The sequence below is a fragment of the Erpetoichthys calabaricus genome, chromosome 14 (assembly GCF_900747795.2).
Source record: "Erpetoichthys calabaricus chromosome 14, fErpCal1.3, whole genome shotgun sequence".
Lineage (NCBI taxonomy): Eukaryota > Metazoa > Chordata > Cladistia > Polypteriformes > Polypteridae > Erpetoichthys > Erpetoichthys calabaricus.
The window spans coordinates 44,843,630-44,858,886 of NC_041407.2; the positions used below are offsets into that span (position 1 = coordinate 44,843,630).

The window sequence follows — 15,257 nt, forward strand, 5'->3', positions numbered from 1 at the left end:
CACATTTCACATCACCTAATTTAGAAAAAATTCCTTTCACCATACCCTTTTGTTCCCAGTGTTCAAGACGGTTTTGTGCCCAACTACATACTATACCCTGAATTCCCACTTTTAGTTTGATAAGTAGTCTCTCATGTGGGACTATATCAAAAGCTTGTTAGGAAATCAAGATGATAATATCATTTGCACCTAACTGATTGTATGTTTTTGTTGCTTCATCACAGAATTCTAGTAAATTAGTGAAACACAATCATCCCCTGTTTAACCCAATTTTGACTCTTTGCTAATACACCTATTCTTGCCATGTGATTCTCACTAATTTTCTTAATAGTTGCTTCTATTACTTTACTCAACAATGCATACTAAGCTTACTTGCCTAGTTACTTGAATCAACCTGATCAAACTTTTTATATAATGGGATAATATTCTGTAACCTCCAGTCCATCGGAATTTCCGCAATGTGCAATTGCATTCACTACTTCAATGTCTGTACACTTTACATCACTCTTATAATTTCTAATGCACTCCATTACCTTCTTCACTTTTTGTTTTTTTGTTTTTATTTTTATTACTTTAAAAAGTGACTCATCTTTCACTTTTTCCATAATATTTCTACCAAACTGCATTTTAGCTTTCCAAATATCCACTTTAATCATGCTCATAAACCCTACAGTTAGCACTGGAATTATTTGTCTTGTATTGCCCATTACCTTGGCTTGTTGGCGTTCTCAGTTTAAGAATTACATAAATTATAAAATTTCTCTCGGAGTAACTGGAGAGCCAGTTAAGTAGAACAATGATCACAGTGAAGCATTAAATGAAATTCAACCTGAGTTATGGGGAACATTTTTAAAATAGAAAAGCCTTAACTATAAATTTTACACTGGCCATAACATGCCCAATAGAATGAATAGGAGGTCAAAAGGAACAAGTGTTCTAGCAAGTAACAGAGATTTCAAAGGTCTTTCTTTTAGCAAACAGTAGGAGAATACATGTAAGTCAGGGTTGATTAGTAGAGGTAAAACACAGAAATTGTCAATAATCTGTCAACACGTTGCTTGAGGAAAACTAAATAAAACAAAACATTAACATACAAAAGTAGTAGTTATTTTCCTATTTTTTTCAAGCACTAGTCTCCCACTACATTCTTCCTTTTCTTTGGTAATGTCATGTATGTTAGTAAATTTGCTGATTATTCTTGAGTTTACAGTATATGTTTTTCTTTTTGACATTTTATTTTTAAATTTGGATTTTGAACTACAGTGGAACCTCGAGATACGAGCACCTCTGTATACGAGAAATTCAAAATACGAGGGAAGTATGAGCGAAAAATTCAGCTCTAAATACGAGCATTGGTTCGCGTAACGAGCCACGAGCCAGGCTGTGGGTATAGCTCGCGGCTTAGCAAGGGGGCGTGGTAGCAGTTGCGAGCCGCGATCTGCGGTGTCTGCGTTTCTCACTTAAGTGCACAGGTGGGAAACTGCCCACATCCATGATTGTTCCTGTGGCTGATGGGCTGCAGCTGCCATGTCCTCCCCGCATATATAGAGAAGCGCGAGCCGGTTAAGGGGGAGAAAAAGTAAAAGAGAGAGAGAGAGAGAGAGAGAGAGAGAGAGAGAAGGCAGGCAGGCAGGCAGGCAGGCAGGCAAGTGCAGGCAAGTGCAGGCTCGCGCAGGCTCGCGTGTAGCTGAACAGGCGAGCCAAACAGCTGAAGCAGGACGGTGTAGAGAAGGTCAGCTGCATTAAGAGTGTCTCGCCTGTTGCAGAGCCCGCATGGGAGAAGCAGGTGAGACGCTAACAGAGAAGAAGCACCGGGGATTGTCATCTGTTTTTAAAGACTGCTTCTTGTTGACGTTTTAACCTCGTGTTAAAGGATTGTTATTCTTGTGTATTTTAAACCTCCACTTCACAACTGTTTTAAGGATTATTTATTTAAAGATTTATTGAATGCTCTACTGCACTTTGGACACCTGTTTTGATTCTTTTAATAATCAGTTATATTATTTACCAGTGTTATTTATTAAAGGTAGACTACAGTATATATAATTTATCAGTGTTATTTGTTAGGAAAATTGATTTTTATGTTAATATATTTGGGGTGCAGAACGGATTAACTGGATTTCCATTATTTTCAATGGGGAAGTTTGTTCTAGATACGAGAAATTCGCTATACAAGCTCAGTTCTGGAACGAATTAAACTCGTATCTAGAGGTTCCACTGTATAATAAACTTAGTTTTACTTTCATTTTTTCTTACGTTTTGTTTGGGACTTATTGTTTTATTGTTATGTTTTGAATTTACTGAGACATCATTTTATTTTTTAGAGGGTTCCAACATGCTTAGTGATATCATTGTTGTGATAGTATTTAAAGTGCCAGTGTAAGTAGGCCATTGTCCCAGTTTGTGGATATACTTTACAAAGACTTTAGTGAGTGATTCTTGACATATTATTTTTTCAGTCTTCATGCTAGTTTCTTGAGATGTTGATTTTCAGTTTACATACTGGGTTTTGACACAAGATCATTCTGTCTTTATGGTTACAAAACCCAGGTTGTGTTTTGCTTTGTACTTCCATCTGCTGGTTTTTCTCAGTTTCCCTGGTGCCTGCCAATTTTCTTCCTGTGGCAGATCAACTCAAAGCCTGAATGTATTAATTTGTATACAGCAAAGTCCCCTATATTGAACAGTTGTACTGACATAATAAGTTGCTGATGCTGCACTCACAGCCATAAATCGGTGATATCCATGATTTTACCATTGGAAAATACCAGCACCGACTGTATACAAAAACATGGACACAAAGTGGCAGCACAATGATGCTACAGGGAGAACAAAATCAAAACAACAAGAAATATATATTAATAACATATCAGAATGAAAACAAAAATGCCCCAAATTAAAAACTAATGCATTCAAGACACAGTTCAGAAAAAAACTTAACCTAGGCTGTCAATAACATTCTAGTACCCTGCAATGCAAGAAATGTTACAGTGCCTGTGCTGTGCTGTCAGACAGCAGTGCAGTTTTGACATTGACAACAGTATTTGATGAGACAGACTTGATTATTTAAATTAACTGTCAGGCACTGTTCCAAGGTGGTATACTTCCTCCTAGGAAAGTCTACAGTGCCATTTCACAGGGCCCACAATGTAAACCTGTATTGTGTCTTATTTTTTTTTTTAAATGTGAACACCAGAAAAATGCTCATGGCATAAGCATTTAATGTATACCCAAGTAGCTGCTACCCAGAAAGATCAAGCTGTAGGATGAATAAACACAAATATGAAGATGATGCTTAATATTAGTTAGGTAAGGTAGTACTGGATGTAGTAGTTTACATTTTTCACATACAGTCTGAAGCTTTTACAGGAACAACCTTGGGATAAGTACTGGACCAGTCCCCATCAATGTGTAGGGCAGTGAGCCTAACAGAATGCTTGATTTTATTTGTAGAACACCCTTCAATCCATCCATTTTTTTAATCCACTCATCAAAGTGAATGTCATGCGGAACCAGTGCCCATCCCAGGAGCATTGAGAGAAGGTGGAAACCAAGTCTTTACAGGTTGCCAGTTTATTAATTACATGGTACACAAATGCACACATCAAGACTTACTGTCATACCAGGACATTTTAAAATCACCAATTAACCCACCGTAAAAATCTTTCTGAAAAGGTACAGTAATAGTGAAGGTTTACAGCACATTGGAACATATCAGAGTATTGTAAGCGAATCTGGGCAACACATATACGTTTACTGTCTACTGTAATGTACTGCCCTTGAAAGGGTTCAATAAAAAGTAAGATAGCCAGTCATGGGAATAAAGAAGCTTGACTGCAAGGAAAGCCAGCATAAAATTGACCTATATAGGCTAAAAAAGGATGGGGCATGAGTGTGTGCATTTTTAATGGATAGTCATACAATTAAGTGTTAACATTTGACAACTGCAAACTAGAAATTGTAGTTAAAATAACTTTGAATTTAAGCAATAATCAAGTACAAATGAATAAGAATATAATACAAAGGTTTTAAATTTGTGAAATTTGCTGTTGACACACTAAATGGGAGTAGATGTGTTTGTTCTTTCTAAGCAATGAATGCTATTATAATTTTTCTCCAGTGCAAAGGTGGCAGTTATTTCCCATGGTCTCTTGTTATCTTTTTCCTGTTTGCTTTGCTTTTTTTTAAGCAAATCCCATGGACTGATTGGCTTTCACTTATATTACCATGTAAATATACATTTTATAATATAAAAAACAGAATGGAATTAGAAAAAAAATGTTTAAATCATCCTGGCATGAATAAGTATGTGTTGAGATTGGATCTTTTTCTCAGTAACCTTCTGGTACAAAAATCAGGTAAAAAAATCAATGAATAAATGCTTCAACATAATATAAGAGCCATTGTATATTTGTTGTATTTCTATTTTGGCACCCAAATCTTTACTCACCCTCTTCCAAAGCTTCTCGCACCTTCTCTGCATCAGCTGAGAGGTACAGGTTGGTATGATAGGCCTTGAGATAACCAATGGGGCTCTTTCCACCTGTCATACAGAACCTCTCAATGAATAAATCTGTGAATTAAGAGAAGAACAGAAATGTATGGTTGACCTTAACAACAAATATTTCAGTTTAGGTCAATGCTGACACTATTCCCAGAGAGAATACAAAATAATATTTTACAATTTAGGGGATTATTTATATTAAGTAAATTAATTTAGGCAATATAGAACATGACCAAGGTCTTTGAAAATTGAATTAATTTAAGATGCTGAAAATATCCTGCTGTAGCTAACAATTTACCTTACCGTTCTAGAAATGAGAATGAGAACTGGCAGTGCTCAAATGTTCCAGTAGAGTTCCATAAAGCCTCTACACCATCTGATTCTTCATCTGAAAAATGTTGCTTTTTTGCTTCGGTTTCAGTAATTGGAATAAGCCTAACACACTTCATTTTCTTCTCTATTAATTTCTTGAGCTGATTTTTTTTCCATTCTAGAAGCTATCCTTTTTCTTATCAGTATGTAGCAGATGGTTGAATATAATTGCTGTGTGTGCTTCCTTTAGCTGTACATTTACCTCCATGACTTATAACTTTTTGATCTATTTACATATATCATTTTTGCACTCTTTCTATGCAATATATCATCATTTTGTCTCAGCCTTTGCTGCCAAGTTTTCCATTCATCCTACGTTTCATAACACAGCCACATCAGAGTGCGTAATCAGAGTGAAAGCACATTTGTTTACAGGCATTGGTTTCTTGTGAGGGAAGTCAGTGGACAGACTTACTGTAATGGTTGATATTGTTGATGAGGCGAACTCCAACTTGTGCATGGTTATTGGTCATAAGAACAATGTCAAATAGCTCCTCACTGTCAGGGTAAAGTTCTCTCAGTCGACTGTTCACTGCCTCAAGTGCCTGTGTGTACATAATGGATATGTAAGCCAAATTCTTTATAACAATATAACATTTACCTAAAGAAACAGGCATAAAACTTCAGAGATGACAAGCATACATCAGACAAGGTGTACCCTCTCATTTCTGCTTTAAAGCATATGCAGAGCTGAACTGAAATGAAATTAAGCTGGAAAATAGTTGAGTAAATAGATACATGTTTCTCTAAATATACTGTGTAATCGGTTAAGAAAAATAACAATAACAGCACAGTACATGTGTATTCTTGAGCATCAAAATTCAATTTCGAAATAAGAATTTTTTGTACTCAATTAAAAAAACTGATAAATCATTCCTTCATTGTTGTGATATTCCTCAAAATCATTGTTTATTTTGCCTTATTATTTGCTTAACTTTAAATGCTTTCATACCATTTTTGCACATTCCAGGATTTTTTACTTTAATTATTTTAAGTCAGTTTGCGATAAATGAATGGCCACAAAATAAACCCTGGTTTACAGCTCTTCAGTGTCATTTTTCATGTAGTAAATCCTTACATAGAATTACTTGTCACAGCCTGTAAGTAGTTTCTGTATTTCCTTGAATCCTTATATGTTTGGTTTTACTTACATTCCATTCAAAGAGACTTATTAATATCACCAGTTGATATCAAAATTGTTTAATGCTTTTTAATTTAAAAATACATTTACTATATGTAATAAGCATAAGTTTAATATGTCACTGTACTCTGTGCAAATATATCTTATAAATCTGCCTTTTTCTACTCACATGCACAGTTGACACAGAGCCAGATTTAGCACAGGGATTCACCATGTAGAGCTGAGCTAGACCAGCTTTATAAGACGAGACAGATAGAAGCAACTTGGAAATGGGCGGTCAGACTGAGGGCTGTTGTATACTATTTTTCTCTGGCAAAGTCAGCATGAAACTGTATCCTCTTTTGCCTTGTTTGGAATTGCATGATTCACCTAAGTGGGGGCCTGCACGTGAAGAAAGAGTATAAAGCCTTGGAACATTGCCAGGCACATTTTTGAAGCCAACGGACAAGAGAGATAACGTCATCCGATCCTGAAAATCCTTCCACTGCAATGGCAAAAATGGCAAACTGTACACATCTGGCCCCCACTCCTGAACTGGGTTCTTGCCATTGGCTTCCTTCATCTGTTATGCAGCGCAAGCCGTCATTAAACAAAGCTAAGTTATTTCTCCTATGTGATTTCTTACCGCTGTATTACTAAGGGAAGGGTATCGCCTTTTTATATTATATCTATATAGATTTGGGTTATGTAACATGTAACATGCCGCAATCACAAAAGAACTAATTCCCAGGGAGCTAGTGCTCTCTGCTGGATAAACTGTATCAAGGTGGCATGGTGGCGCAGGCGTAGCACTGCTGTCTCGCAATATGGAGACCGGTGTTTGTGTCCCATGTCCTCCCTGTGTGGAATGTGCATGTTCTCCCCATGCCTGCAGGAGTTTCCTCAGTGTTCTCTGGTTTCCTCTCAATGTTCAAAGACATGAGGTTTATGTAAATTGTCAACTCTAAATTGGTTCACACAATTTGAAAAGTTTGTGTTCACCAACTGATGGACTGGCACCCTGGGTTTGTTTCTGCCTTGCGGCCTATGCTAGCTGTGATAGGCTCCATAATTCCCTCCCCCTGCGACCTTGACCTGGATTAAGTGGGTTAGAAAATGACATTACCTCTACTAGACCAGATTTCCTATTTTGGCCTTTACACTTTTAGTACACCACCGTGTCTGGCAGCTTTTATGATGTGGAACAATAATCTGGCTAATAAAGACATGCAGCACACACAGTACTTTACAGAACAGAGTCTAAAAAATGTTGATTATGTATCCTATGCATCTCTAGATTTACACCACACACAAACCATGATCTGCAAAACAGAATATTAAAGACATGTCAAAAATTATTTTTAGCTACAGAGTAAAAATCAGTTATGAATTAAAAGTGTACCTAATATATAGAGACTATTGGCCAAAATCAAATTGATTCCAGTAAGGACTGACTGTTAAAAATGTGATGTTGAAACTTCATAAACAAATTGGATCCTCCACAACAGCTTGTTTTAATGTTAAACAATTTGTTAGGATATAAACAGGTTAAAGTTAGTAACATTATTTTGAGGAGGATAAAGTCTTATTTCTGTTTCTTTAATGAAACATACAGATACCATTCTTTCAGCTGAGGCCTCTCCTGATGTTTTGCCTGGCTCTAAAAATCGTGCATTAGGGGCTGAGGAGTTGGACATAGACTGATTATTAAGGATATGCAATAAGACTAGATGCAGTCTACATGTGTTTTGTGGACTTGGAAAAGGCGTTCGACCGTGTCCCTCGGGGAATCCTGTGGGGGTTGCTCCGAGAGTATGGGGTACCGGACCCCCTGATAAGAGCTGTTCGGTCCCTGTACGATCGGTGTCAGAGCTTGGTCCGCATTGCTGGCAGTAAGTCGAACCCGTTTCCAGTGAGAGTTGGACTCCGCCAGGACTGCCCTTTGTCAACGATTCTGTTCATAACTTTTATGGACAGAATTTCTAGGCACAGCCAGGGTGTTGAGGGGGTCCGGTTTGGTGGACTCAGGATTGGGTCACTGCTTTTTGCAGAATAATGTTGTCCTGTTTGCTTCATCAGGCCGTGATCTTCAGCTCTCTCTGGATCGGTTCGCAGCTGAGTCTGAAGCGGCTAGGATGGGAATCAGCACCTCCAAATCCAAGACCATGGTCCTCAGCTGGAAAAGGGTGGAGTGCCCTCTCAGGGTTGGGAGCGAGATCCTGCCCCAAGTGGAGGAGTTCAAGTATCTCGGGGTCTTGTTCACGAGTGAGGGAAGAATGGAGCGTGAGATCGACAGGCAGATCGGTGCGGCGTCCGCAGTGATGCGGCCTCTGCATCGGTCTGTCGTGGTGAAAAAGGAGCTGAGCCATAAGGCAAAGCTCTCAATTTACCAGTCGATGTATGTTCCTACCCTCACCTATGGTCATGAGCTATGGGTAGTGACCGAAAAAAACGAGATCGCGAATACAAGCGGCTGAAATGAGTTTTCTCCGCAGGGTGTCTGGGCTCTCCCTTAAAGATAGGGTGAGAAGCTCAGTCATCCGGGAGGGGCTCAGAGTAGAGCCGCTGCTCCTCCGCATCGAGAGGAGTCAGATAAGGTGGCTCGGGCATCTGATCAGGATGCCTCCTGGACGCCTCCCTGGTGAGGTGTTCCGGGCACGTCCAACCGGGAGGAGGCCCCGTGGAAGACCCAGGACACGTTGGAGGGACTATGTCTCCCGGCTGGCCTGGGAACGCCTTGGGATTCCCCCGGAAGAGCTAGAAGAAGTGGCCGGGGAGAGGGCAGTCTGGGCATCTCTGCTCAAGCTGCTGCCCCCGCGACCCGACCTCGGATACGCGGAAGAGGATGGATGGATGGATGAAGACTAGATGCAAGAAGAGGTCTGGGAAGGAAGACTAAAACTGTAGCAAAACAAAATTATTCACCTTAAGATAATCTATTATAGATCCAACTGTACTTCACCTTCTAAAATACACTTGATGCCAGTCTTAGAGTCATGAAGAGACATATTCCTTTTTAGCAGCATATCATGCAACCATAATCATAGAACCAGATATACAAAATGCATACTGTATATACATGTGCATCATGAGTTATGCATTAGCTCCAATAATGACTCATGATACTGATATTCAAAATGTAACAGTTTATTTTATTAGTAAAGCATTTTAGATTGTTATTTATTTTACTGGTCTTGCCCTTGTCGATAAATACTTAAATAAGAGCAATAGTTCAAGATTTTGCTTATATTTTGATCTCATATCTAAGGAATGACTGTAATGCTAACACATACCATCTTACAAATACCTACAACTAGACAGTGACAGACCTGTTAGAAAAAGGAATTTTTGTCAAAACAACTTAAAGTAAATTTAAACAGGTTCCATCCTCTTCATGCGTAGGTGGTCAGCATGCTCATAAAAGTGTCTCCTCCACAGGCAAGAACAAGCCAGTGGGACAAAGTACTGAACACCGCTCTATGAAACATTGCTGACTATGTATGCCCATAAAATAATGCTGATCATTCTGAGTAATACATTGAAATGGAGATCAAAACAGACAAGGGCAAATGCAAAAGCAGTTATCTAATGACAAAGACAGGCTAGAGAATAAGGATCACAGCCAAAATCAATTGCATATCAAAACTCAAAATACAGAAAACCAAAGCTAAAATTCAGAGAAAGGGGAAATCTAAGAAGTGGCCATCTCAAGGTCAAAACTGCAAATGCTCAAGGAAAGTCATTATTGTAAACTCCCCGTTTTTAATATTCCCAGTGTCTCCATCATATGACTGCTGCATAGAAAATATTTCCATGCAACAGATTCAAGCTGAAGTGGTCTGAGATAACAACCATGTGCAATGATGGACTAAGGGACAGACCTACAGACCACTCCTTACAACAGCCTCTCTTTAATTAGAACGTTGAAAATAAGAACATGCACAAGTTGGAAGTCAGTGATTGGGATGTGGTAGAGCATAAAATAACAGAAGGTTTACACTTGGGAAGCGCCAGTTATTAGTACAAACTTATAGATGGAAATATAAATTGCACATTTTTCTCAGAACATTAGCTAACGTGTCAAAATAGAAATCTGAAGTGTCTCTCAAAACTCCATTTAATATTAGTAGGCACATTTATGACTTTCTCTTTGTAATATACTAGAGCAATGGTTTTCAAGTTTAGTCTTGGGGATCATCATGTCTGCAGGTGCTTATTCAAAGCAACTTCACAATCGGTGTATCTTTTTTTTCTTTTAATTGGGTTTATTGTTCAGTTATTTGGTCTACAAATAATGCTAAGAAATTCACAAATATGTTTATTTTTTGCAAATGATTTAAATGCTTATGTTTCTTTTGCTGATTTCTCTTTAATGTACCCTTTACTGTGCACTTTGCTTTCTTAATTATACCAAAATGCCAATAAATACCAATGAGCAGTGCATATGCATGGGCCAGGAACGTTTTATGCTAAGGCATAATTATTATTATAATTATAATAATTATTATTATAATTATAATAATTGAATTATTATACTATAATAATTATAATATATTATTACATAACAATTATACTCACTGCCTTTTCACTTATCCAGTTATTAAAACTTTCTTAAATGTAGATGCAAGTGAAAATGGCACTGAACTAATTGTAGTCCTTAGGCATTTGGTGCTGTTAGCATTTACATATAATTAAGAAAGCAAACTCTATACACAAGAGTGAAATAAAAAGAAAATGGCTAAAGACTTGTTAGCATTTAAAGTTTTATAAAATTTACAAATATTTCAGAACTCTTGAAACAAGAAAATAAAAAAGATATCTGGGAAAATAGTTGGAATAAAAACCCTACAGCCATAGGTGCACCTGTGACTGACCTTAGGAACTACTCGACTTGAAGTTAGATATTCTTTAATATGAAATACTAAAATAGTAGATATATTAAACTAGTTGCATTGCTTCACAACTTTGGCCACTCATTCTGCTTTAGTAAATGTATTATAGCAGACAATGAAATGCTAAAATTGATTTCTAAAGTGAAAGTAGAAGTAGAATAATTATAATCAGTACGTACTTACAAAATAAGTTATCTGTTTGTTAGACTTTTTTTTCAGGAAATTAGATTTAGGTCTAAAGGTTCTTCAGAATTAAACACATATTTAAAATGTGTCATTTAGTATGAAATTCATAGAAAAAAAATGTCATCTTCAACCTGCAACATTATCTTTATTTGTTCTTTATTGGTTCAATATTATACAATTTAATATCTAATTTACCAAGGATGTAACATTTAATGTGATATCTTAATTTGCATCATATAGAACTGCTGGTTGAGTCATTCATATATAGTATTACTCTGCTTTCTAATATACTTTATTGGTAATTAAAATACTGCTGCTTTAATCTTGATATTTTAGCCTATGATATTTTCCTGTTAAAATTGCTTGTAAGGTATGTCACACACGAGCGTTTAGGAGGCAGTCAAAAAGCCTAAAGGTGAGTAAAATATCTCGAGACTGGGGTTGTCACATGGTACTTATCCAAATCTCTCAGTCTCTCAGCAGGAAAACCAAAGAGAAGTAACCATCACACTTCCGGGTTCCAAAAATGGCGGCCACAACGTCACTTCCGGCACCAGACATGATGTCACTTCCGACCCCTTCTGATGACATCACTTCTGTTTCGACATCACTTCCCGCCAACCATTTCCTGACAACCATTTCCTGCCTCCATTTTATTTTCTGTATAAAAACGCCATTTTGTTGACTGTAAATTATCATCTGCATAGAATACTTTTTTGCTCTTGATCACAACGTTTCTTTTAGTTTTTCTTTTGTCTGGTGGACAATACGGGGACGGTCCCCAAAACTTCTTTTTTGGTGAAGCTTCTTTTATTTACTACAAAGGTTTTCCACAATTGGCGTAGCCGGAAGGATTTTTTGTTCAATAATAACAGAGGAACAAGACCTGAATACTGTGCTGTCAACCATTATGGCCGAACTACGTACCTTGATGTTACAAATGGGCGAGACTCGGACCCAACGCGCCAAATCCAAGGCTCGTGGTGCAGCCACGGTACGGACAGAGGCCGCTCGGTCTCTACCCACTCGGTTGACTTATTTAACTGAGGGGGATGATATTGAATCCTATTTTTTGGTTTTTGAACGTACTGCTAAGTGGAATGCATGGCCGAGGTCGGAGTGGGCATACCTACTGGCCCCCTACCTGAAGGGGATAGCACAGAGGGCCTACTATGATTTAACTGAGGAGAAGGCTGCTGATTATAAAGTTCTCAAAACAGAAGTGTTCAAACGCTACGCCATCTCTCCGGAACAGCAGGCGAGAGAATGGAGGGAGCGGCAATTCGACCCCGAACGACCTCTCCACATGCAGGCGTTTGAGGCATAGAGTAAAGTATGTTGTTGGCTACGGCCCGATATTAATAACTCCCATAAGATGGCTGAGCTGTTAATGTGCGAGACCTTTGTGCATGCCTTCCCTGAACATATCGCCCAGCAGATCCGGAAACAAAATTTTGATAATATGGACACTCTGATAAAGATTGCAGAGCGTCACTGGGCGGCTTGCAAATTGGAGCAATCAGAACGGTCCTCTAGTCGAACCCAAAAGTTGCGTGGGGCAGTCCCTGAGCCCTCTCAACGAGCTCCCAAGCTTGCCGTCCGTCAAAGGGGCAAACATTTTGGCCTACCCAGCTGTTTCAAGTGTGGGGAGGTTGGACATCTGTCACCAGCCTACACCAATGAGCCTATGGATTGTTCGCTGGGGAAGGGAGAAAGGTATTGTGCTGTTGTGATTAACCCTTTGTCTCTTCCTTACACAGGTGCTGTTTTGATAAATGGTGTAAAGGTAAGGGCAATGTTCAATTCCGGGAGTAACATTTCCATTGTTGCTTCCCGATTTGTTTTACCGCGACTATGGCTTAAAATTAAAACTAGCCTCAGATGTATTCATGGGGACATCCAGTATTATAAGACTGCCTCCTGTGTGTTAATGGTAGACCACATTATGAAAGAATTAACCATGGTAGTATTACCGGATCCCACATTTCCAGTCATAATTGGGAGAGACTGGAAGAAAATTAACAGCGGTACAAACACAACTTCTCCTGATAAAAATTCGTGCTTAATAATGGAGAGTTCATCTACTATGACTGCCTCCACGCCGTGTACAACGGCCACTAGGACCCATATGGGTACACAGTATGAGGAAGTTGATGTCCCATCATCCTCTGCGGAAGCTAACACGGTTAACGTAGAGCAGTGGTCCCCAACCTTTTTGACAGCAAGGATCACTTTACTAGAAGCAAATTTTTCCAGGGACCGGTGGGAGGGGGGTTGGATGGGGGTTGGGGGGGGGGGGGGGGTTGGGTTGAGGACTCGGGGTGGGTTTGTAGGGCAGTTTAGTACACAATTTACATTACATTTCTATTATTATTAAGTCATTAAGCAGTTCGCATATGTTTGCAACCCGAGATTTTTCTTCTTTTTTGCATATAACAAAGACATGTCCATTGCATTTGACATTCCAACAGATTGCATATCACAAACATTAACACTGTTATCATTTTTTCGTGTCTACCGTTTCTATAGGAGGGTGACAATGAGTTAAATTCCAATGGATGTTTTTCAAATGTTGACAAGCAATAAGCAAAAGGTTTCACTGAAAACCACAGAAAACAAAAAAAAAAACAGTACGAGGAAAGTTCGAAGAAAGAATTTTTTTTTTATATTGTTTCTGTTTGGGGATCGTTGTGCAAATGTGTACAACTGAGCTGTGACCACAGATCTAACTGCTCTGTGGTTGATTTATTCAAGCATTTCAAGGTCACTTCGTTGTAATGAAAGTATCTGCTGAATGTACTTCGTAGTAACGAGATTTCTATAGACTCATGTCATATGGGGAAACTTTTGGGACCATAAAAATACTGTTATAATACTCTCTCACCTCGGTCTCTCTCCTCTATCTGCGCCGCTGCAAAGCCCCACCCGCCAAGCGTTCTGAAAAGTCTGAGTGAGTCTACGTTGCTGGCAGTTCTCTCGCGGCCTGGCTGTCAGACAGCTGCGGCCCGGTAGTGGGCCACGGATCGGGGGTTGGGGACCCCTGACGTAGAGGATGTAGGGGCAGAGACTCCTCCCATTGAGGTCACCCAAGATCCTATACAAAATTTATCTTCCCAATTTTTAATTACCCCGTCTTCATTTAAAAGAAAACAATGGAAAGATGATTCCTTAAAATTTGCAATGACTTCCGACAACTTAATCAGGGGCCTCATGCGTAATGCCATGCGTAGAATTTGCACTATAATATGACGCAAGCACAAAAGCGGAAATGTGCTTACGCACAAAAAAATCCAGATGTATAAATCTCTGCGAATGCCAACTTCCGTGTTCTTCCGCTCCATAAATCCCGGTCAGCGTGAATAGTAACGCACGTGCACGCGCCTGCTGTCCCACCCCAACTCCTCCCAGAATTACGCCTCTTTGAATATTTGAATCAATATAAATAGCCCTTAAGATCAGCCTTCTGTGAAAAGACAATGGAAAAAGCACGAGGGAAAATAGAAGGATTTCAGCGAATACCAAGTGGAGACAAGGAAAAACGTACTATTTGTTGGTTTAAACAGTGGTATAAACAACAAAAGGAAGTTGATCGAGTGACATAACATGTCGGAGAAACTTGAAAGCTCAAGTTCACAAAGTTGCATAGTGCCCGAAATAAAAAAGAAGTTGTCACATATCAAAGTCGCCGTGAAAAGGCGAGTTGTAGCCCACCGTCTGAGTGTCATATGAAAGCTTATTAGGGTACAGAGAAAAAAAATAAGCACACAGTGAGAAAAAAGCACGAAATGTCAACTTTAATCTCTAAATTACCACTTTAATCACGTAATTTATTTTGTCATTAAAGTTGAACATCATAAACTTCATTTTAAAATCGTTTAATGTTTAGTTTCTCAAATCCCATCGTAACTAAAGCAGCACGTTAAATGCTTTGTTTTGTATTTGATCTTCTATGTGCTCTATGTTTGTGAATCACTACGTGCTTCCGGCTTTCTCTTCCTCCGACAGGACACAGAATCCATTTCATTCGTAATATTACAGCTCTCTGAATAATTAAAATACTGAGATGTAGACATGATATCATTTTCATGATGATAGGAGTTAAAGCATGTTATTAAACATGGGAACACGGTGGCGCAGTGATTGTTCATGTCTCACGCAAGATGCTTGCTGCGCCATGCTCAAC

The 15,257-nt window shown here is 38.8% G+C and overlaps 1 protein-coding gene across 1 annotated transcript in view; it reads right to left on the minus strand.

Annotated features, from left to right (window-relative positions):
- The window catches only part of LOC114664961 (cytosolic 5'-nucleotidase 1A-like), a 64,949-nt gene that overhangs the window by 24,449 nt on the left and 25,243 nt on the right, over positions 1-15,257 (minus strand). Inside the window, exons 3-4 of the mRNA XM_028819296.2 lie at positions 5,292-5,421; positions 4,451-4,573 (exon numbers count right to left, since the gene is read on the minus strand). Of these exons, the coding sequence (XP_028675129.2) occupies positions 4,451-4,573; positions 5,292-5,421 (253 nt within the window). The remainder of the gene's footprint in view (positions 1-4,450; positions 4,574-5,291; positions 5,422-15,257) is intronic.